This window comes from Lampris incognitus, chromosome 5 (genome assembly GCF_029633865.1).
Source record: "Lampris incognitus isolate fLamInc1 chromosome 5, fLamInc1.hap2, whole genome shotgun sequence".
Classification (NCBI taxonomy): domain Eukaryota; kingdom Metazoa; phylum Chordata; class Actinopteri; order Lampriformes; family Lampridae; genus Lampris; species Lampris incognitus.
In genome coordinates this window covers 31,067,407-31,090,343 of record NC_079215.1, presented here as the reverse complement: position 1 = coordinate 31,090,343, position 22,937 = coordinate 31,067,407, and the positions used below count along the sequence as shown (strand labels likewise).

General features: G+C 40.5%; 1 protein-coding gene across 2 annotated transcripts; it reads left to right on the top strand.

Annotated features, from left to right (window-relative positions):
- The first annotated feature begins 24 nt into the window (after positions 1–24).
- On the top strand, positions 25–20,572 carry aimp1a (aminoacyl tRNA synthetase complex interacting multifunctional protein 1a). 2 transcript variants are annotated; one of them, XM_056280626.1, is made up of 8 exons: positions 64–105; positions 3,537–3,608; positions 4,235–4,365; positions 5,144–5,257; positions 7,077–7,232; positions 12,335–12,543; positions 17,147–17,315; positions 20,233–20,572. In XM_056280626.1, the coding sequence occupies exons 3-8, from the start codon at positions 4,260–4,262 to the stop codon at positions 20,397–20,399; spliced, it is 921 nt and encodes a 306-aa protein (XP_056136601.1). In that variant the 5' UTR covers positions 64–105; positions 3,537–3,608; positions 4,235–4,259; the 3' UTR covers positions 20,400–20,572. The 2 variants fall into 2 exon arrangements, with proteins under 2 accessions (XP_056136600.1, XP_056136601.1); XM_056280625.1 differs by lacking the exon at positions 3,537–3,608 and having other exon boundaries at positions 25–105.
- The last annotated feature ends 2,365 nt before the right edge of the window (positions 20,573–22,937 follow it).

Below are 22,937 nucleotides of genomic sequence, written 5' to 3'. Positions count from 1 at the left end.
AACGTCTACGTAAGCTAGCTGAGCTAACGCTGAGAGCGCGAGGTCCTTAGCTACCCCTTTGCACTCGGGGAAACGTGTTTGGGGGCTGGTAGACAGTGAGTCGATGTAAGTTTCAAAATTGTCATTTTGTATAGGAATGTTGCAACTAGTAGATACGTGCTATATGTCTAATGAGGTAAAAGACAGATGTTATTATACCCGCTATAACCCTAAGGCATATAACGTATGCAAAGTTAAATACCTAGTTGTCGCCATTACCCTGAATAGTTTGCTATATTTATACCACATACAGTTGAAGTGGCTAGACTAGCTATGATAACGTTACTCATTGTTCAGAAACATTATTTTCGAAAATATTATTTGAAATTTTATAACTGTCAGATTATTTTTTTCCTTGAAGCAGATCTGAAGCAGTAGCAAACCTGATAACTACTAATTTTATAGCGTAAGCAGTTGCTGATCAATGATTTATATCATAGTTTTCTAATCTGATGATAATTCAGAATAGTCTTGTTCAGTTTGTCACCTACTACCTTACAGCACTTAAATGGCACTGTGCCCATGTGTTCCTCTGAAAGAACTCAACCCACACTATAAAGTGATTTAGAGGCACACTATTTAATCATTTCACACTAGGAGACATGTCTGTAAGTGTGTGGCAGGGCAATATAGTCAAAATCAGATATCCCGATATTTTTGACTGAATACCTCGACATCAATATTTGGCGATATTGTATAGAGGACTATTGGAGCGCTCCTACAATATTTACACAATGATATTTTTTGATAAACACTCGTTAGTAATGTGGATAATTCTGTCCAAACAGGTAGAGAAATAATATAACAGAAGTCTAATAAATTCAGAAAATTGCATCCCTTTACTGTAATGCAACCTTTTAAACCTGGAAAAAGACAACACTTATCATGATGTTACAATAGCCAAAACCCCAGATGATATCTAGTCTATATCATGATATCTATAAATTTAATGAAATTTAATGAAAGATTTTCTGGCACTTGATACAAATCCTCTACACCAGACTCGATGAATTAAAACAAACAACCATACAAAAAAGAACCACAATAATACAATATTGTGGTTAATAAAGTAATTAAAAAATATATATATTGCCCAGCCCTAGCTCTCAAGTAATATCAGTATATGAATATTGCCTTTTTAAACGCTAACCTCCCACTGTCTTTGATAAGCTATTTCCCATAGTATAGTTGGTATAGGATCTACCCAGTGTGTGTGTGTGTGTGTGTGTGTGTGTGTGTGTGTGTGTGTGTGTTACCAGTTGGACTGTTGAGCTGCAGTTTCTACTGGCCAGGCTACAATTAACAGCAGCTAACCACTAGTCTATAGCTGAGTATATTTAAAAGAGTATAGCTTATGAAAAATAATGGAAAAAAACGTAGTGTCATTAAATTATCAGCACTTGGAAATGTTTAAAAATAATGAATTTATTTGGTAAGTGACTTTAAAAGACTAAATATAAAAAAGGTGAAGAAACAGCTTTTTATTTTAAATAGTTGATTTAGGTTTGGTTTAATGGCCAGGATGGAGGGAAAAAAATGAAAAAATTGCATTTAAAACTTTTGGCACATGCTGCACTTTTATTGCGAGAATGACCCATCCTGGTATTTTATGATAGTGACTGATGCTTTACCGCTCTAATGTTCTATATTCTGACCCCCCCCCCCCACATTAAATGATTGCATTAAATGGCAATGCATTGTTATTGGAACAATTTGGACTGAACAGTGTATTGACATATAGATTTAACTTGCCTTTTGAATGTGGTGATGTTCTTATTCTAGATATTTGGCGGTTGTCTTGGAATTTGGCTAACTGTAGATAGTCCTCCTTTAATCAGTCACACATAATTAGGAATTAAGCAAGGATATAATTGTGTGTGGAGAAGTTCAGGCTATATGTGGTAGTGCTAGCTTGTTCTACCGTCTCATCTCCGTCATTTGTCTGGCTGGCAAGCAAGTGGGGAAATTTTCTTATCCATCTACTATGGGAATGTAATTGTCCAGAATATGCCGAGAGGAAACATATACTTCAGCAACCAAAGTGTATTTTGTTTTGGCATAATTAATATTTGAGAAAACTGGTGTTTAAATGTTGCCAAAAACATTTTGATTCTTACACACAATGCCTCAGCCATCAAAAGTGATTGTCTCATGCTGAGAAAGCTGAAAATCAGAATCACATTCACTCTGATGTTTGGCCTATTTTTGCCATATTGCGGCTGTACAGTTCATTTATTGTTATTCTGTCTAATTTAAACCATTGTAGACCTTGAGTATTCCCCAGTATTATTCTAAAAATATACAGCTGCATGTTCAGCCACTCATGCCTATTTTTAAAATTGCTAGTATGTAGGTTTATCATTTGAGTACCAACCGTCTATTATGGCTACATTCAACATAATGACCACTTAAGCAGATGGATAAAAACTGGGAAAACATCATGCTTAAACATTATTTCAATTGAGCCAACATGTAGCTAAATAAAGTCTGATCTGAACTTAAGGCATAAGCATTGTTAAGTGGAAGTCATTCATGATTATTTTTCTCTGTGAAAGCCTGCATGCTATTTTATACAGTTGTAGGTCATAACAGCATTTACACATTATTAACACATTTGGCTATCCTGTCTGCCATCTGAAGCAGAGGGACCTTTACAATTATCTATGCTGAGGGCCGTGCCCCAGATACAGGACCCATTTTTAGAGGTTATCCAAATGAGATCAGCGTTTTTGTGGCTCTTGTTATTGCTCCACCACTGGTCCTGTTTAAATCAATTCAGTTTCTCAAAAAGCGCTGCTTTGATCCTTGATATTATCAACTCCAGCTCTTCTGTGTTTCCAATTTCCGCATCCCCTAACATTTTGTTTTCATCTTGGGCCAGCTGTTGTTTTCCAATGCCTCCCTGTACTATGTATAAGAAGTTTTCTTCTCCATTTTCAAGCCTTGTTAAAGTACTTCCCTCTGTAAGAAAAAAGTCATTTGCCAAGTCCAACATGTTTAAGGCGAAATACACCAAACCCAAACTTGTGTCCAGCTGCATTTCTGTGAAGTGACGAGTCTGTCTGATCTCTTTGAACTTAAGCCCTAAATCTAAGCACACAATGATAATGCCAACTAAGGTTTAAAGGATAGGCCTAGACTACTTGGTTGTGATTTTATTATTTGTTCTTATAAAAGACTGATAGAAATGAATTAAACTAGACAGGCAGTAGGCTAAATTTACTGTTGTATGGTTTTGGCCATGTGCTGCCTCTCTGGGGACTTCGGTTTTACTGACGTAACCTGTAACTTGTCAAATTAATTGTCTTAGAGCAGTTTTCCACACTCTGCTCTAAGACCCAGAAATGCCATCTTTTCAAGTTCTCCGAATGGGAATAATGACAAGGGAGAGGGGATTTATGAAGTCATTATATTAGGACAGTCAACTAATTTTTCGTTCTTTTAGACTATATATTACCATGCCTTGTGCACAGACTCTGAAACTTTTTTGCTTCTAGAGGGTAGCCCAAGTGTGACAGCATTGTGAAAATTCCATCAGGATGTGTCTTTATGCATGCTCAATAATCCAGGTAAGAAAATTACAGAAAGTTGAATCATTTCATCTGGACACAACATTTACTGAGAGAGAACTCTTTCATGCTCAGCAGACGCTGGCCAAGCGGATGGCACAATACGGGAGCACTAATGCATCAGGCCAGTGGCTCCTCTGTCAAGGATGAGGATGTGCACATCTTTCATAGGGAGGAACACTGGTTTGAACGGGGAGTCAAAGAGGCCATCTATGCATCTATGTTAAGAGGGAACGACCATCCCTGAACCGGGGGGGGCTGGGGCTGGCTAAGAGTAGGTCTGTTGCCATCTTACAATATTGTGATTGCAACTATTCCTCAATCCTCTGTGAATAGTACACATGGCCACTGAAACTCTAGTTGATGGTCATGGCAATTTGCATATGAAACTGATCATTGTTTTCGGTTGTTATGCCATTGTATTGTTTATAAGGGTGGGGACACCTGTAGTCAGTTTAGACTGAAGAGGTCACTTAAATCAGTGATGAAACGTTTCTCTTAATAAAAGTTGTGTCCAGATGAACTGATTCAACTTTCTGTGATCCATCAGCATGTTTCCTATGGTGTGTCTGTGTCGAGTGGCGCCCTTTAGTGTTGTGATACCAACTTGTATTTGTGTCCTCCAGGTTCTTGGCTCGTTCCCTGGTCAAGATGTCAGGTCACAACCCCCTGATGAGGTTGGAGCAGAGAGCTGCTGAGGCTGATCAGATCATTGAGTATCTCAAACATCAGGTCCAGCTGCTCAAGGAGAAAGCCAGTAAGTGATTGCATCAAATAGGGAAATACTTGTAAACCTGCAGAACAAGTATCTCATTGCAGCATTATACCAAGGATAGGATTTGGGCCTCTAATGTATTCAAAATTTTAAAGCTGCATGTCAGATTTGATGTGACAGAATATCGTGGATAAAAAAGGTCTGGTGTCTTGTTCATGTTGAGTAATTGATGAATTGATTAAATAACATTGGATGTTATTGTTATTGGATGATCGGAAACTGGGTGCTCCGGTGTCCTCCCACAGTCCAAAGACATGCAGGTCAGGTGAATCAGCCATACTAAAGTGTGTGTGTGTGTGTGTGTGTGTGTGTGCGTGTGCGTGTGCGTGTGTGTGAGCGAGCCCTGTGATGGCCTGGTGGCCTGTCGAGGGTGTCTCTCTGCCTGCCACCCAGTGACTGCTGGGATAGGCTCCAGCGACCCTGAGAGCAGGATAAGGAGTTTGGATAATGGATGGATGAATGGACATTGGATGTGATCTAACTTTTAGCTAAAGAATTGGCTAAATGGATATCAGTAATTAGGTTATTTCAATGACACTTTTGGCAAAGTCACAATGTAACTGTATTAGTTGACCAGCATCATTGTGGGCTGTGCTCTTGTTGTGACTAACAATCAGGTTCTCAGGAATTATTTAGGCCATAGTGGATACAAAGATGACTCTTAAGTCAACATAATGGAGAAACTTTTCATATTTATGTTTTCATATTTGTGTAATGGTACTGTGCGGTATGAGGCTAACAGTAATTTGCTTGAATGCAGTTGTCCAAGCCAATGTCCGGGAGGAGAAGAAACTGATGGTGGAGAATGCCAAATTGAAGAGGGACATTGAGGAACTGAAAAAACAGTTGCTAGAGAAAGAGAAGAAAAGAGGAGGTACGTTAAGCCTGTTTTCTAGGAAAGACTTCCCTTGGAGATAACATTTCAATCTGGCTCAAAAAAAAAAAACAAAAAAAAACACCTTGATGTTTGTCTTTGTGTGCCTGGCTTGGGAACATTCAATGTCAGTTGTTGCTCATTAAACCACTTGCTGTCAACGATAGTGTCTTCTGCATCCTCCCCTCTTCTGCATTCTCGCCTCTGTTCATTACAACCAGATATGTTTTATTATCATATAAAAAATTGTTCTCATAGAATGCTCATTGGATTGATGAGAACTGCATGACTGCCGGCAGTGCTGTTGTGTTATCAAGCCTTTGAGATACACCAACATACAACGGCAAACACTCCTGTGATCATAAACACTTAATGTTTTCCAGAGAGGTTTTGAGGAAGAAAAATAAGGCTTTTGAAGAAATAAGCAAATTAACTCTGCTCAAAAACCTCTGACATGTTGGTTTTGGATCGCTTTAGGAATGTTGTTCGGATACACCCGAGATTGTTTTTCCATGGGCCTAGTTGTGATATTTATTTTTGGGTTTCATTTCAATGGGTTTAAGGTGCGGTAGAATAACTAATTTAAGCACAGATAAGTATGAAGCTTTGTGAACAGTATTTCGTTTTTGTTTTTTTTAACCAATTTGTTATCGAGATGAGAAAAACAAACTAATGAAAGCAAGATTGCAAGACTATGAAGGGAAACTGTTTGTTAAACTAAGGAGGGAAAATGTGGCAATCCTGTTAACTCTAATCAGCCCGTCTTTGGTTGTGTTAAAAGAATTTTAAAGGTTAATGCAATTTTAAGGCAACTCTACAGTCCCTAATCTCAATTCCCACTGTAAAATCAATGTAATTTAAAGCACTGTTGTGACAGTGGTATAACTCCAAACCAATGTTTGTCTGACATGGGCACTATGATGAAGGAGCAAAGGAGAGTGAGTCGCCATAAATGAGGGGTTCCTAGTTTTGTGAGGTTGACTGAGGACATTGTCCCCTACATTATGGCTTCTTCTACCTTGCCTCCATCAACCTGATCACTGTCATTTTCCCATCCACGCTATTTGTATCAGGAGACCATTGGGTGTATAAATAAAACTCCTCTTGATCGTTTTACTGGATTATGTAGCTTTGTAAGTGCAGTGAGAGAAAACTGAAGTATTCTGTCTGTATTGATAATATTGGTGTTTCATTTATTTATTTATTTATTTTGGATTTTTCTCCCCAGTTGTACCCGTCCAGGTACCCCACTCTTCCAAGCCATCCCGGTCGCTGCTCCACCCCCTCTGCCAATCCGGGGATGGCTGTAGACTACCACATGCCTCCTCCAATACATGTGGAGTCGCCAGCCGCTTCTTTTAACCTGACAGTGAGGAGTTTCACCAGGGGGACGTAGCGTGTGGGAGGATCACGCTAGTCCCTCCAGTTCCCCCTCCCCCTCAAACAGGCTCCCTGACCAACCAGAGGAGGTGCTAGTGCAGTGACCAGGACACATACCCACATCCAGCTTCCCACCCACAGACACAGCCAATTGTGTCTGCAAGGATGCACAACTAAGCTGGAGGTAACACGGGGATTCGAACCGGCAATCCCCGCATTGGTAGGCAATGGAATAGACCGCTACACCACCCGGATGCCCCCATATTAGTGTTTCTTTGCCTCTCCTTCATCTCACCTTTAGGAGATTAGGTATCTTGAGAGTTGCCATCAGACAGAACATCAGTCATCACAGATAACAAGGGGAAGGATGTAAGTTAACTGAATTCCATCCTGAAATACTCTCAAGTCTGGTATCCTTTTCTCTTTGTCCTTCCTTCAGTGCGAGAGGTGCCCATGCCATCAGCCGAGGCAAATGCCGAGACCTGCTCAAAGCCAACCCCTCCTGAGGCCCCAGCCCCAGCCCCCTCTACTGCCGCCGCTCCCAAGAGCCCCCCCTCTAACGATGAGGCCATGAAGAAGAAACCAGCGAAAAAAGGTAAAATAAAAAAGGTAACAATTTTTGTCCAAATACAAGAGTCAATGAAGTAACTCCATTATGAATACCCTCATCCTTATCTCTGTCACTAATCTAAGCAAAATGTTCCTCAAGATTTGTTTTGTATAATCACAACAGTCAAATCCAGCTAGAAATTGAAATGTGAGTCTAATGGCTCTACACTTCTCAGTCAAAGGATATTTTCTAGTGCTCTCTGGAATTTTCGCTCCCTCTGGAACCTGAGCTCTTGTTTTTAAGATCCAGATTTTCCATCAACATTTGTCTGGTTGCAGCACTTTGTGCCTTAGAAGCCATTTGAGATTCATCTAACGGTTTTCCCATCTGATTTTCTAATATGTGCCGATAATTAAAGGAAGGCTCGGTTTTTGTCCTTGTAAGTGAACACGGTTTATACTTTGGCGCTCAGTGGAGATGTAATCAGTTGTTCTCAAACTTGACTATTTAGGTAGGCAGTGAATATTGGGATTAATTTCATGATTTGTAAGCCACATCTTGCTTCTCTGACAGGCATCCAGGTGAAATTGCATCACTAATGACGGGCCCGTTAAATTCTGGTTTATTGCCAGTGATAGTGTGGGTGTGATTTAACTTTCAAGTCATCAATGATTTAAATGTGAAAATGATTCAAATTGGGGGAAAAATTATTTTGTTTATGTTCTGACTTTAAACTGTCTGAGCTAATTAGTTGCTGTCGGGCCAGAGACTATGAATAATCTTCCATTGTTTTGTTTAGAGCATTATAATTTGGAAAGAACGGGAGAAAGTCTTTGAGACAGTGTCAACCTGATTGTGTATTATGTAGCTGGAATTTCTGATGTCCAGATGTCAATGAGTTATAAATATCGGCTACATATTATCCTCCAGTCTGTTGACAAACTGTGTGTGTTTAAACATTTCGTTTGACAAGGCTGTTTTAACTTGATGTATTCTATCAACACCTGTCAATCTACACACCTCTTGTGCAAGCTTCTTGAACCAGTAATGTTATATTGCAGTACTGTCATCACAACAGAACTGTACACAACATGTTCTCCCCATTTGCATGTTCTCCCCATTTCAGTTTTCGTGCTGATAGAAGAGCAGGGGGTATTTGTCAAATACGCTTGCCAAGTGCAGCTGAAACCAGGTCGGATCCTTTAGTTGACTAAAGTTAGCACAGTCGCCCATGGTCTGGGATACCCAGGTTTGGTTCCTGGCTGCGGCGGCGGGTGTCCAGCTGCCTGCTGAATTCACTACATTGGTTAGGGGGACCCACACCGTGGCGGCACGGTGGCCCAGTGGTTAGTGCTGTCGCCTCACAGCAAGAAGGTCCTGGGTTCGAACCCTGGGGTTGTCCAACCTTGGGGGTCATCCCAGGTCATCTTCTGTGTGGAGTTTGCATTTTCTCCCTGTGTCTGTGCTGGGGTTTTTTTTCCAGTAGCTCCGGTTTCCGCCACCATCAAAAAGACATGCATGTTAAGGTTTATATTCCTGTCTGTGCCCCTGACTAAGGTATGGCAAAAGAGCTGGAGTTGGTCCCCAGGTGCTGCATGGCGGCTGCCCACTGCTCATAGCTACACAGCTAGGATGGTTTAAATGCAGAGGGTGAATTTCCCCACGGGGATTAATAAAGTACAACTTCTCTCTTAATCTTAACCGTATTGTCACCACACAAACAAAACTTTTCTTAGTGGAGGAATATTGAACAGCATCCAAAGGCAGGGATTGGGATTCTTGATGTTCAGAATTGCGGTGGGCGAAGAGACAAAAAATTATTGAAGGCTCTGTGATCATTTGATCAGTATAATCTTTTGGAATGAATGTCTGTAACAAAATCAATCCACTTAGTAAAAGACAAACTTGGCACTAAGGTGTAAGCATCCACCATGGCTTTGTTTCATTAACCACTCGAGCCAAAACTGTCGTTTGGTGTTGTCATTTTATCAAAGTGCCTCAGATCGTTGGAGATTTTGGAAAACTAATTAAGGGCTTAAGCCTGTAATGTTAAACCTTGAATGTTCTTTTGTTGGTATTTGGTTGTTTTGGGGTTTTTTTTTTTTCCCCCTCATGTTTTCAGTTGCCTATGAAATGGTACACGGGGGGGGGGGGGGGGGAGGTATCAGTTTTACGCATCTACTATTTGTGTACGACAAAAATTACATTTTAAAATGTGATTTGTTAAAGACTTGGTTGCTTTTCTGCTATTGACAGTATGTGGTAGGAAATATTGATGACGTAACGCAGTGTTACCCAACCCTGTCCTCAAGGACCCCCAATCCTGCAGATTTTTTTTGCGACCCTGAACCTGTTTGTAGTCATTCAACCAATCAGCAATGAATTATGTCAGATTTTACACACCTTGCATGATTAAGTGCTATGGGATGATTGGTTGAGTAAGTACAAGCAGGGCTACCTATGCAGGGTTACAATGAAAATCTGCAAGATAGGGGGTCCTTGAGGACTGGGTTGGGAAACGCTGACTTAACAGATGTGAAGTGATAAACAACTTGGTCGCTGTTAACTAATGAACTTGACACAGAGCATAGCTGAGAAGAAATGTCATGACTCGATGGCCATTTGTCCAAACATTCATGTGTGGAATATACACTACCGTTCAAAAGTTTGGGATCACATTGAAATGTCCATATTTTTGAAGGAAAAGCACTGTACTTTTCAATGAAGATAACTTTAAACTAGTCTTAACTTTAAAGAAATACACTCTATACATTGCTAATGTGGTAAATGACTATTCTAGCTGCAAATGTCTGGTTTTTGGTGCAATATCTACATAGGTGTATAGAGGCCCATTTCAAGCAACTATCACTCCAGTGTTCTAATGGTACAATGTGTTTGCTCATTGGCTCAGAAGGCTAATTGATGATTAGAAAACCCTTGTGCAATCATGTTCACACATCTGAAAACAGTTTAGCTCGTTACAGAAGCTACAAAACTGACCTTCCTTTGAGCAGATTGAGTTTCTGGAGCATCACATTTGTGGGGTCAATTAAACGCTCAAAATGGCCAGAAAAAGAGAACTTTCATCTGAAACTCGACAGTCTATTCTTGTTCTTAGAAATGAAGGCTATTCCATGCGAGAAATTGCTAAGAAATTGAAGATTTCCTACACCGGTGTGTACTACTCCCTTCAGAGGACAGCACAAACAGGCTCTAACCAGAGTAGAAAAAGAAGTGGGAGGCCGCGTTGCACAACTGAGCAAGAAGATAAGTACATTAGAGTCTCTAGTTTGAGAAACAGACGCCTCACAGGTCCCCAACTGGCATCTTCATTAAATAGTACCCGCAAAACACCAGTGTCAACATCTACAGTGAAGAGGCGGCTGCGGGATTCTGGGCTTCAGGGCAGAGTGGCAAAGAAAAAGCCATATCTTAGACTGACCAATAAAAGAAAAAGATTAAGATGGGCAAAAGAACACAGACATTGGACAGAGGAAGACTGGAAAAAAGTGTTGTGGACGGATGAATCCAAGTTTGAGGTGTTTGGATCACAAAGAAGAACGTTTGTGAGACGCAGAATGCCTGACGCCATCTGTTAAGCATGGTGGAGGTAATGTGATGGTCTGGGGTTGCTTTGGTGCTGGTAAGGTGGGAGATTTGTACAGGGTAAAAGGGATTCTGAATAAGGAAGGCTATCACTCCATTTTGCAACGCCATGCCATACCCAGTGGACAGCGCTTGATTGGAGCCAATTTCATCCTACAACAGGACAATGACCCTAAACACACCTCCAAATTGTGCAAGAACTATTTAGAGCAGAAGCAGGCAGCTGGTATTCTATCGGTAATGGAGTGGCCAGCGCAGCCACCAGATCTGAACCCCATTGAGCTGTTGTGGGAGCAGCTTGACCGTATGGTACGCAAGAAGTGCCCATCCAACCAATCCAACTTGTGGGAGCTGCTTCTGGAAGCGTGGGGTGCAATTTCTCCAGATTACCTCAACAAATTAACAGCTAGAATGCCAAAGGTCTGCAATGCTGTAATTGCTGCAAATGGAGGATTCTTTGATGAAAGCAAAGTTTGATGTAAAAAAAATCTTATTTCAAATACAAATCATTATTTCTAACCTTGTCAATGTCTTGACTCTATTTTCTATTCATTTCACAACATATGGTGGTGAATAAGTGTGACTTTTCATGGAAAACACAAAATTGTTTGGGTGATCCCAAACTTTTGAATGGTAGTGTACATTAAAATGTACCTAATGAAACATGTAAGGCATTTGAAAGCCAGCCAATATGGAATGCAGGAAATTTGAAGACCCCCTCCTCAGCTAGCCTAGCAGCCTACCTCCTTCACTCACACCGCTACATTCCTGTCCATTATAACCTCTTAGACAGTGGCCTTACTAAAATTAATATCCGTATCTAATTGATCTATTCTCCTAAAATGCAAACCACATCCCCAAGGGCAAAATTTGGTCACTATGTAACTATTTATCCATTGATCCACGTATGTACTGTATGCATTGAATATCTGTCCTGTCTGACAGGGTAGAGATGCCAGCTACTGTCTGACCCACATTTGCGAGTAATTCCTCCATGTGGACTGGAAGCCTATCATTGTTTGCTCTCAGCTATAGTTGTCCCTTCTTTTTTCTTAATGCCTGTAGTGCTCGCATAGATGGCATGCCACCCTGGGGCCTGTCATTGCTTTGTTTTCAGTTATTCAGAGGAAATTGAATCGGATCACACACAGCTGTACAGCAGAGATTCCACACAGACTTTCAGATGTATCCCAATGAGTCCCATGGGAAAGAAACCTGTTGGCATTACAGAAACGTTAAGGCCAAAATGCCCTAAAACATTTATTGTCTTCACTGAATGATTAATATATTATGACGCACTTAGGGACAAAATACAGTCTCTGCAGAAAACCTTTATTCAAAGTCTAATAAATAGCTACTGTCTCTCTTTAGCTGGGGCCTGTTGCTTACACAGCACCTAGATTCACATCTTTACCAAAGATATTAATTTATAATGCCACATAATGCTGTTGATGAAACTAGGAAATGGCCTTTGAGATGACTGAGGCTAAATCCACAGTATTATGTGTTGGTTATGACAGCATTCCCTCTGTTGGTTCTAGGAGGGGAGAAACAGGAGAAGAAGAAGCAGGCAGCCCCCCAGGAAGATGCCAAGGTGGATGTGTCTCGTCTGGACATGAGGGTTGGACGTATAGTCACGGCACAGAAGCACCCAGATGCGGATTCGCTGTATGTAGAGCAGGTCGACGTAGGAGAGGCCTCTCCTAGGACAGTTGTGAGCGGGCTTGTCAAGCACATACCACTGGAACAGGTACAACACTACTTTGCCAGTTGAATAACAAAAAAATTAGAACCATTTTCAAGAGGGGAAATATTAGCAAATTTGGTGATTAAAAAAGATCTACCAGAAATCTAACAGAATGGATGTAAAACTTTTTGTACTCACCTTCAGATTGTTGTCACATCAAGTATTCACAGACCAAATGAGGATTACCAGTGTTGATGAAAGTATAGTCCTGCTAACAAATCCAATGTAGGCAAAAGGATGTGGAGAAGAAATGACATCCTTTCTTAAGAAGTTTCCTGATCAGGGTCATAGATCAACTCCTTTTGGCTTTTACATGGAATCCAGACTATTTGTTCCAAGGAAGTTGTGTAAAACCCAGAATGACATTGGTTGTTCCTCCCCACTCATTTTCAATGGGCAGCCTCAATGTTTCCATTGAAAGCAGGCTCTCATGTGTTGAAGTCATCACGTGCCAAGAACGAATGAATGAATCCTGGTATCAAATGTAGACACTTAAACACTAGGAATCAAGGGAGGCATCGTACAATCTCCTCTGCCCACGACGAGGCCTGTGAGTTCGATGAGTATTGATAGAGCACCTTCACTAGTTGGCTTATATAAATCCTTCTGCATACTGAAGTTTGAATCGTTATGTGTGCAAAATAAGCTCTATAACAGAGTCCAATTTAATAAAAATAATTTTTCATGCAATTGCTGACCACATCAGTGCTTCAGAATGTTGTCAGTGACCATGTGTAGTTATGCCATTGAGATCCATAGGGCTGGATCCATTGCTGTCACTAAGACAAGCTGGCTTCAGGTTGAGCTTCACACACTAGGATCTTGATTTATCTGCTTGAAACTTTTTAGAGCTAAAATAATTGGGTAGGTGTACTTAACACTGAGTTTAAATATTTTAAGGTCTGCCTGACTGTTGTTTACAATTTCATTTCATTTAGCAGATGCTTTTTTCCAAAACAATGTACATCTTGTATAGCATTAGGAGTCTAAGCAGCGGACTCTTACTGGAGGCTCATCCCAACAAGGGTTTGAACCCCTAATCTCCAGCGAGAAAGCTGGTATTCAACAACTTATCCAACTTTCTGTTGTCACAGAAAGTTTTGGATAAGTTATGTGATGTCTCATCAAGCACATGGGGGCAAACAGTGTACAATGCTAACTCAAGGGTTTAACACATGTAGCGTTGACAACTTTCATTTAATGTGTTTGTGTGCCAGGAGCGACATAGAGTGTTGTCAACCAGAGTATTGTTGGTCTAATAGAGCCTGGTTAATGCCGATTAAAGGTTGTAATGACCAGTGGATTTCAATGTCACCTTTGTAGTATCTGATCACAGACTACATTTCTAAGTTGTTGATGCACAGACAGCAATATAACTTAGCAGCTCATAAGGGTCGTATTGTGATAGTAATTTAGTGTTAGAACTCTGTGCATATGGTATTTGTTAGTAGCAACAGATTTTATGTTGATGATTTGGGCATATGCACAAAGGCTTGGTTTCCGTGGATTTATGATGTTCCTGAGGCAAACTAATTTGTGTACAGTGTTGGGCTTGTTGCTCAAAAAAAAAAGAAAAAGGAATTTATTACTCGTTACTCTTTTCAAAAGTACTTTATTACTCCCTGCAAACAGTATTTCATTACACTACTTGTTAAATTACTTTTCCATTACACCCCACAAAATTGGTAATTGCGTCCTCTCCTCAAATTTCAGACTTTGCATGTGCGCCTCTGTGTGAATGTCAGGGTAATCACTGCTAAGCACAGCTAAAGCTTCCAACCTGTAGCATAGGCAGAAATTACTGTGTGGGTGGGCACAGAGAAAATAAGGTGGGCCTAGCCCATCCAAGACCAATCATGCTTAATAGGTCCTGAAACGCATATGTTAACCAAAAAAGGCCATTACAACTATTCTTGTCTGAATGCAACACGGTTTAATCATACAGGCTTTACTCGTCAGAGGCAACGTTGCAGGCACCAAGGCGAACATTAAAAGCATCACATAGTCTGGCACGGCAACCACATATTCACACCCACACACAGCTGACAGATGCAACAGCATCATTAATCAAGCGAGGTACACCGGCACCAACATGCTCAGTGACGTTAAATGACACTCGACAGCCACATAAAACACACACACACACACACACACACACACACAGCAACACCAGCATAAAATCCAATTGTACACCCAACAAACAATAATAATGAAATTGGCAACTACATTCTGAAATTGTTTAATAGCTTTCTTTTGATGATTACAGCAGGAGATGACGGGGTTCACGTTGAACACTGAAATTATGTACATATCGTCACTACTTGGCACTTGCTGAGGATGATAAACTGCCACAGGAGTAGGTGTCTGGGTTGAGAATGGTGGCTGTATTTGAGCTGAATTCTCTTCCTCCTCCTCATGACGCCTTTCTGCTTTGCCTCTTTGGTGGGGTGTATTTCCACGAGTTGCACGTTGTGCTGTCGTAGGTGTTTCAGGAGGTTTGAGGTCATGTTTTTCGCAGGGGAGAGAGTCTTGGTACCTGTACACAATTTAAATTTGACAATGATGTTCTTTCATCTTTACTACCGACAAAATCAAAGTAATAGGAATATTTCCAGCCACCAAATGTAAGCGTTTCCATCTTCCAAGCTAGCTTACTTAGTGTGCACGTGCGATGATTATGAAAATGAATCCGGGGATGTGGATTGGATTGTTTGCTTTCAGTGTGTGTGTGTGTGTGTGTGTGTGTGTGTGTGTGTGTGTGGGGTGGGGGGGGGGGGGTGACAACAAAAGTATGTTTGTAACGAGTTATTTTTTTGGGGGGGGATAACTGTAATATTACTGAATCCCCCCCCTTTTTTTTTCTCCCCAATTGTCTTGGCCAATTACCCCATTTTTCAAGCTGTCCCGGTCGCTGCTCCACCCCCTCTGTCGATCCGGGGAGGGCTGCAGACTACCACATGCCTCCTCCGATACATGTGGAGTCGCCAGCCGCTTCTTTTTACCTGACAGTGAGGAGCTTCGCCAGGGGGATGTCGCGCATGGAAGGATCATGCTATTCCCTCCAGTCCCCCCCCCCCCCAAGCAGGTGCCCCGACTGACCAGAGGAGGCACTAATGCAGCGACCAGGACACATACCCAAATCTGGCTTCCCACCTACAGGCATGGACAATTGTGTCTGTAGGGATGCCCGACCAAGCCGGAGGTAACACGGGAATTCGAACCGGCAATCCCCGTGTTGGTAGGCAACTGAATAGACCGCTACACTCCCCGGACGCCCCCCAAAATTACTGTAATTTTATTAGCAATTCGTTACATTACTCGTTACTGGGGAAAGTAATAATATAACTGTAACTGCGCAACACTGTTTGTGTATAGTACTTCACCTATATTGCAAAGAACTAGTTTGTTTTATGGTTTGTCCATATGAGTTTGACTATTAATATTTGATCATACACCAGGGAGTCTTTCTACATTATATTTGATGTACACAATGTCTAAATGGAAGCATCTACCGCCCGGAGTCATGTATACCAAACACTGTCTGAATTTATAAAAAAAAAAAAAAAAAAAAAACATGCCACAATTTATTGAAAGCAGCAGGCAGCCTTCTATGTATGAAAGGCTTATATCAAACATCAGCCCATGAAATAGACTTTGCTGTTTGACAATGATGGCATTTAGCATTGTTTGATTAATATCTCTCCAACTGCTGTTGGAAACGGAAAGTACTCTTCTTACACACTCTCAGGAAGCTGCTGTTTGCTTCTGGCTGTCTCTATCAATCCATTACTCAGAGAGCCAATAAATACACAGGAAATTTCTTATTTTACTCCTGTCATGTTTAAATGAGCTAATATCAGTTTCTCTTAAGCGAGAGTGAAGTGTCTCCAGAAATGCTGTTAGATGGCAGTCCTCATGCATCACCAGAACATCAGTGTGAATGGTCCTTTTCCTGCAAAACTATTTTCAGTTTTCCTTCAAAACTAGTAAACTCTTGTTTTTTTGGCTGTCACGTAGAACAAGCTACTCATAAAGTGACTGTTAAATGAGAGTTTACTAGTTTGGTAGGAAAATGTATCATGTAAATACTGTGACAAGTCACTCACTCTATCCATCACTGGCCAGAACTGCCATGGGATGAAAAATAAAGGCTACCACTAAAACCCTGTCAAAGTCATCCATCATAGAAACGTGAACATATTGAGATTTATGTAAAGTCAATTTCTTGCAAATGATTTTTCCTCAAAGAGTGGTATGGTTATTTAATGGTGGTTGGCGTGCTCAAACTCGTGGAATGCTAAAATCCCTCCTCAAAGAATTTGATGAAAACAGCCTCTGGCCTTTCGAGCTGTGGCGAACCGCAGAGGTCTAGAGGCTTGAGAGACCATTGCTTTCTGTTTTGTTTATAAAACCATGGGCCAAAAATTATACCATTTAAGGCAATCATTTCAAGACTGGACAAGCGCCATGGTGTAAATTGGATTATTAAAAGTTTAGTTCTCTACAGGTTGAAACGCCATCAGTTGTTTTTAATTTTAATTTTTCCCTCATTCATGGGTTTTCTTTTCAATTTTTTTTTTTTTTTTTTTTTGGTCACCTTTTATAGATGCAGAATCGTATGGCGGTGCTGCTGTGTAATCTAAAGCCAGCCAAGATGAGAGGTGTGGTGTCTCAAGCCATGGTTATGTGTGCCAGCTCCCCAGACAAGGTAGAGATCCTAGATCCCCCCAGCGGAGCTGTGCCTGGGGACAGAGTTACCTTCCAGGGCTTCCCAGGTATCGTGACCTCATTCTGCTCCCCTCAACAACTGAAATCAAGACTGGGGGGGGGGGATAGATTATTTTGTGAAATTATACATGAATGCAACATACAAATCTTCATGTCTCCTCTGTGTACCGACAAAAAAAATCTGCCTGCAGTTGTGAGAACAGTCATTGACGGCTAGTTAACACTAGAACCACCAGGATTTCACTCCCACCCAAAACGACTATGGGTGATCAAAATGACGGCCGGTTTTAGAACTCTATATTCTGTCAAGATAGATACCCAGTAGAGATATTAATGCATTGCATATGTTAGTATGTCTATTAGGAAATGGCTGACACCAAGATTAACATTTTAGCAACTATAATACTATTTTTAAACAATTTAAACTTCAGAGAGACATGGTCGAACTTGAATAGCAAAATTGAAAAAGTGAAAATATTACCTAAAAAACAAAACGGAAAACACATATTGCTAATCTAACAAACGTAACAAGGCCTATAAAACATGAAATGTAAAAAGAGAACTGAAAATAACCATTGGGACAGTCCCAAACAATGACCGGAACCTAAAAACTACTAGAACGACTGTGGGCCGTCAAAATGACCACCCACGGTTTTTAAAATCTATATTTTGTCGAGATGAACACCCAATTGAGATATTAATGCATTGCATACGTATGTCGGTTAAGAAACGACTGACACGAAAATTAACATTTTTAAAAAGAATCAAGTTTAGGCGATTACTCTGCACTGGAGAACGCTAGTGTGTTTCTAGGACAGAGCAATGAACTTCGCGCAGGAAATGATGCGACCAACACACATCATAAATAATGACATGATGCGCACGATGATGCGCAAATTACAAGCCATTTTTTGACCGCTCATGGTCATTTTAGCTAGATCTTATAGCTTTTTTTGTTCAATTAATCTAAAACTCATTTTAATGCAAATATATGCAATCTTAGGCGCATTCAGGGAGAAGCAGGTCTGTAGCTTTTTTTTTCTTCATAGTTATTAAACTTGGAAAATCCAAAACCGTCAAAATGGCAGCCTTGGTTGTTCTAGTGTCAATATTTGTTGATGAATTAAATGTTCCTATTAATTGCTGCTCAGTTCTATTTAATGTCAGCCTAATGCTTGTGACTGTAGGTTGACAGTTTACTGAATACTGATTGCTGGGAAAGGCTGCTTTTAAAAATGAGAGAAGATCCTGTAATTGCTTTGTTCAATGCAAATGTTTTATAATGACTATATGCATTGTATTACCAATATATTAACACAGAATCTAGACTGTATGCAAGTAAAGATAAAATACATCAACTATCCCAAACGTAGTCTTGAATGAATTTGATCTGAAGGTCAATCATTCCCCAAACCCACCTCCAGTGTTGAAGGCTAAACCCATTAGTAAAACCGGTGATAAGAACATGGCCACTATTGGTGGTAACGAGAGTAGTTGCCTTTTGAATGATGTTTTCTTTCAAGAGAATAACTGAAAAGGAGTTTGCACTGAGAAAGAGAGAAGAAGATATGTGGTCCCAGCACCCACAGCTCCACTATATTAGCTCGGGCTTTCATCTCCACTTTACCACAGCCCCGGCCCCTCCTAAAGCTATTTGTCTCGCGCAGAATCCCTTCGCCAAAAGTTTTTTTTTTTTTTTTTACATCTGTTACCTCAATGACACACACATTCAACCCAACTTGGCAATAATGCAAGAAAGCAGAGGAGTGGGAGACGGAAGTGAGTATAGGATGTATTGATGATTCCTCATGGCGTTCAGTTCTTGTTGGTTGTACAAAGTGGTTTTAAAAGTTTATTGGCTCCCAACAGGATGTGTAGGATGACGGATAAAGGATGTCTTCCACCCCACTACCACTCCTGCTGTAGATTTGGTTATAGCCAGTCCAACGCTGGTTCTGGAGAAATGGTAGTAATTACTCACATTTCCCCAGCAGCTGAACTGGGTACCAGCTGAGGGGCATGGCTGCATTGCCCATCAAAACGTCCTTCACGCTTCTGATCAAAACTAATTGTTGCCACTTTTATGTTGTAGCTTGGAAAGCACGACGGTGGGATATGAAACACATTTGCTCCTCCAGACAAACTTGAAAATGGTTTTGAAGCGAAAGGAACAAGTCAACACCCACAAAAACCTATAAATCTGTATGCTAAGCTGCATCAAAACAAAGTCATAATAAATGTATGATGCCTTCCCTTGAATATTTTCTTTAGATGTCCTGGTTCGAGATGTTTTGTTTGTACAGATCAAATTAGATTGATTAGGACAATAGCACGGCTTAATTTGGAGTTGAACTTTTAAGGTAACCGTAGAACGGCCTTGATGATGGCATAGTTGGTCGAAAGGGCACGTGGGGAAAGTAGAGCCAACCAGCTATACCAGGACAGTATGTTTCTCTCAAAGAAAACAATTAAATTGGTTGTTATTATTATTAATAATAAAATTAGTCTGAGCATTACAACATCAAACAAGACAACACTTTGTTTGCACAAAGTCATTAACATGTAGAATTCCAATACAGTATCCAATTATTCTGTAGTGTATGTAAGCCAAGCTCAACACAAAATATCCTGTGAAGCAAATGCTAAAATATAAAAATGCCAAATAAACAAAATGACAAATAAGAGCATAACAAATAATTATAATACATTCTCAATGCAATGTTAATTGTTCTTTTATTCATTACAACTAAGGATGTTGAGACGGCTGTAATCCCTTTCTAAAAGCTATCATGAACAATTGAATTGGAGTGGTGTGTGTTGGGGGGGGGGGGGGCATTTCTTGCTCTGTGTTTGTGTGTGTGTGTGTGTGGCAGGTGGGGGGGGTTCTGCATTTATCTGTACAATATTTAGCAAGATCGCAGAACTTTCCTGAACAAATTAGACTTTTTTTTAATTGATTTCAAGGTGAACCAGACAAAGAGCTGAACCCGAAAAAGAAGGTGTGGGAACAAGTGCAACCTGATCTCCGTACAGACGGCCAGTGTGTGGCGAGCTACAAAGGGGCTGCCTTCGAAATCACCGGCAAGGGAGTGTGCAAAGCCCAAACCATGAGCAACAGTGGAATCAAATAAAAAAAAAAGTTTTTTTAAATTTAAAAAAATAATAAATTATTACAAATAAAAAGGATTTTGGCTACTTGAAACTGCCTGTGCTTTGCCAATCCCCCCCCCCCCCCAAATGAAGATGTGATGAAACTGATGAAGGAGATGGTGATGAATAAAATATGTCAAAATAAAGGAGTTTGAAAGTCAATTCTACTTTGTGTAATGTGTATTAAGATTTTTTTTTCCTTAAGTGCACATTGTTGGTATGGTCTATATAGTCAGTGTAAGGAGGCTCAATATAGAAGCGTATATGCTTTAATCAGTCGGCATTGTCTCTGATGCTGGGTTACATTAACTTGATTGTGCTTTGATATTGAGGTTGTAACTCCAAAGGACATCTTGATCTTGAGCCAGCATCTTTGGTTGCGCTTCATCTAGTCTTGGGCATTTTAACGAGCAAGAGATGAAATGAAGATGTACTACAAAGTACTACAAAGCCCGGGGAAAATGGATTGAGTTTTCAGGCAGTCAGGGTCGACTTTTAGATGGTACCAGGCCCTCTTGCTCCAATCTCCAGGCTCAGATATAATCTCAGTTTTGGCTCTGTTGATGGCAGTATCATTTGCTTTGTTTTAGTTGTAAAGGAAAAGACTGTCCACCACCACCCCTGTGGTATCTGTCTACCTCCTTCATCCTGGCTCACCCTTTAATGTCATATGTCAGCAGTAATTAAGGTCTTCTCCATCACAAAATATCTGTCATTGAGCAGAGCTTAGCACAGCGTCTCTCTTAATGCTTGTGATTTGGGTTCTTGCTAGTTGCAACTTTTGTAACATGATAATTCATATCCAGCTGTGCATTTCTCTTGGATCTATTTTGCGGTGACTCCAGTGATTAGAGAGAAAACCATAGATTTTATTATCAGGGAGCCTTTTTTTTTCCTGATTCACAAAAAATGTATGAGACATAAGACTAATACGCTTCCATGTATGCATGCATGTAATCCAACCCAACATTTTTTTTTTTGTGCTGTAGATGTGTCTACATGATTCAACTTAACACTGGACAGTTTCAGCATTGCTCAAGGTAACCTGACTAAACCACTTTCAACTTAAAAAAAGAAAGAAAAAAAAGTCATTGCACCCTCTTGAGGGTCAAATTTTCATCCCATGGCATCACTGCCCCCCCCCCCAATTGATGATGATGTAGTGGAGATTTCAAGGTCGTCTGACATTGGTTGGCAGAAACTAAAAAAAAAAGAAAGATAACAAGCTGTCAGAGGTTCATCTACACACACCTGGTTTTAGAAACGCACACTTGTTCCTCTCTCTCCATCCTCTAAATCATATTTCAAATGCAGGGACTGAACGGAGACCGGCCAAAACAGTGTGCTCTGTTACCCTGCAAAGGGTCCAGCTCGTGCAGCTTGACTGCACTTGGTGTAAATGTGGGTTTTGGTGGCTGTGTTTTATAAATTGATATTATGCTTTCCAGAATCCTCATGAACCTTGAGTACATTTTTTCCTGACTACAAAATTAGAAAAGTGTGTGTCCTTTTAATTTAGGTCCAAGTAAATAGTGCTAGTAATTCAATTCATTAACCCTCACACCGAGTCACTTTTATCTAAAGCTCAACTCTTACCTAAACCAAAAATGTTAACTAGTTCTCCGCAACCACAAGGAATAGTGGCAAAAATCACGCTGTATTTGGGTTTTTTTGTTTTTGTTTTATTTATTTTTTTAGAAAAATAAAGGGTTGCATACGACATATTCCTAACTGAAATTTAAACTGCAAGCAGTGAAGCGGCACTTGGTACCTGCTCCCCTGACCTGAATATCCGTTCTTTCTACATACCGGGAGGTGAAGCATTGTCCAAATTTAGCTCTTTAGTATCCTCGTTGAAATGATTATCGCTCTGTAAGAGGCTGATCTATATTTCAAGATGTTCTGTCTGTTTAAAACGACAATCATTTGAATGTGATGACTGGAGTGGGTCGGTCAGGCCTTGATGTGGTCACGTCAGGCTGTAGTTGAGGGCATGATTGTTGGTTTCATGATTAGTTGTCTCACCCCCACCACACATGCTCTGTGATTAACCATAGATTAAAAAGTCCTTTGGAATTGTCATTCTCACATGCATGCATCATCCCCCCTTCCCACACACACACACTCAAACAGCTCCAAACATTTTTGTCCTTTGCTTTTTAGCCCCCCCAAAAAATAAACAAGGATGGGAAGAATGCTTGCAGGTGTTGTTGCAACCTTATCATTCTCCACATTTATTTATTCACCTGCTAGTTTTGTCCTCAACGTGACATGATCACAGAAAACTGCGACTTTTCGTGCAAGCTTTGAAAGGAGCGTGGTGGAAAATGTGCTGGAAAGTGGAGGGCTGGTATAACCTGGAAAAAACTCGCTCGCTGTAATGGATCTGAAGTCATCAGTCTGAAACTAACATTTGCACTGGTAGTTGTTACGAACAGGCAATTTAGCTTTTTCTGAAGGTATTTCTATCATTATTATGACCAAGAGCCAGATACAGGAAAGGCCATGAGGGATAAATA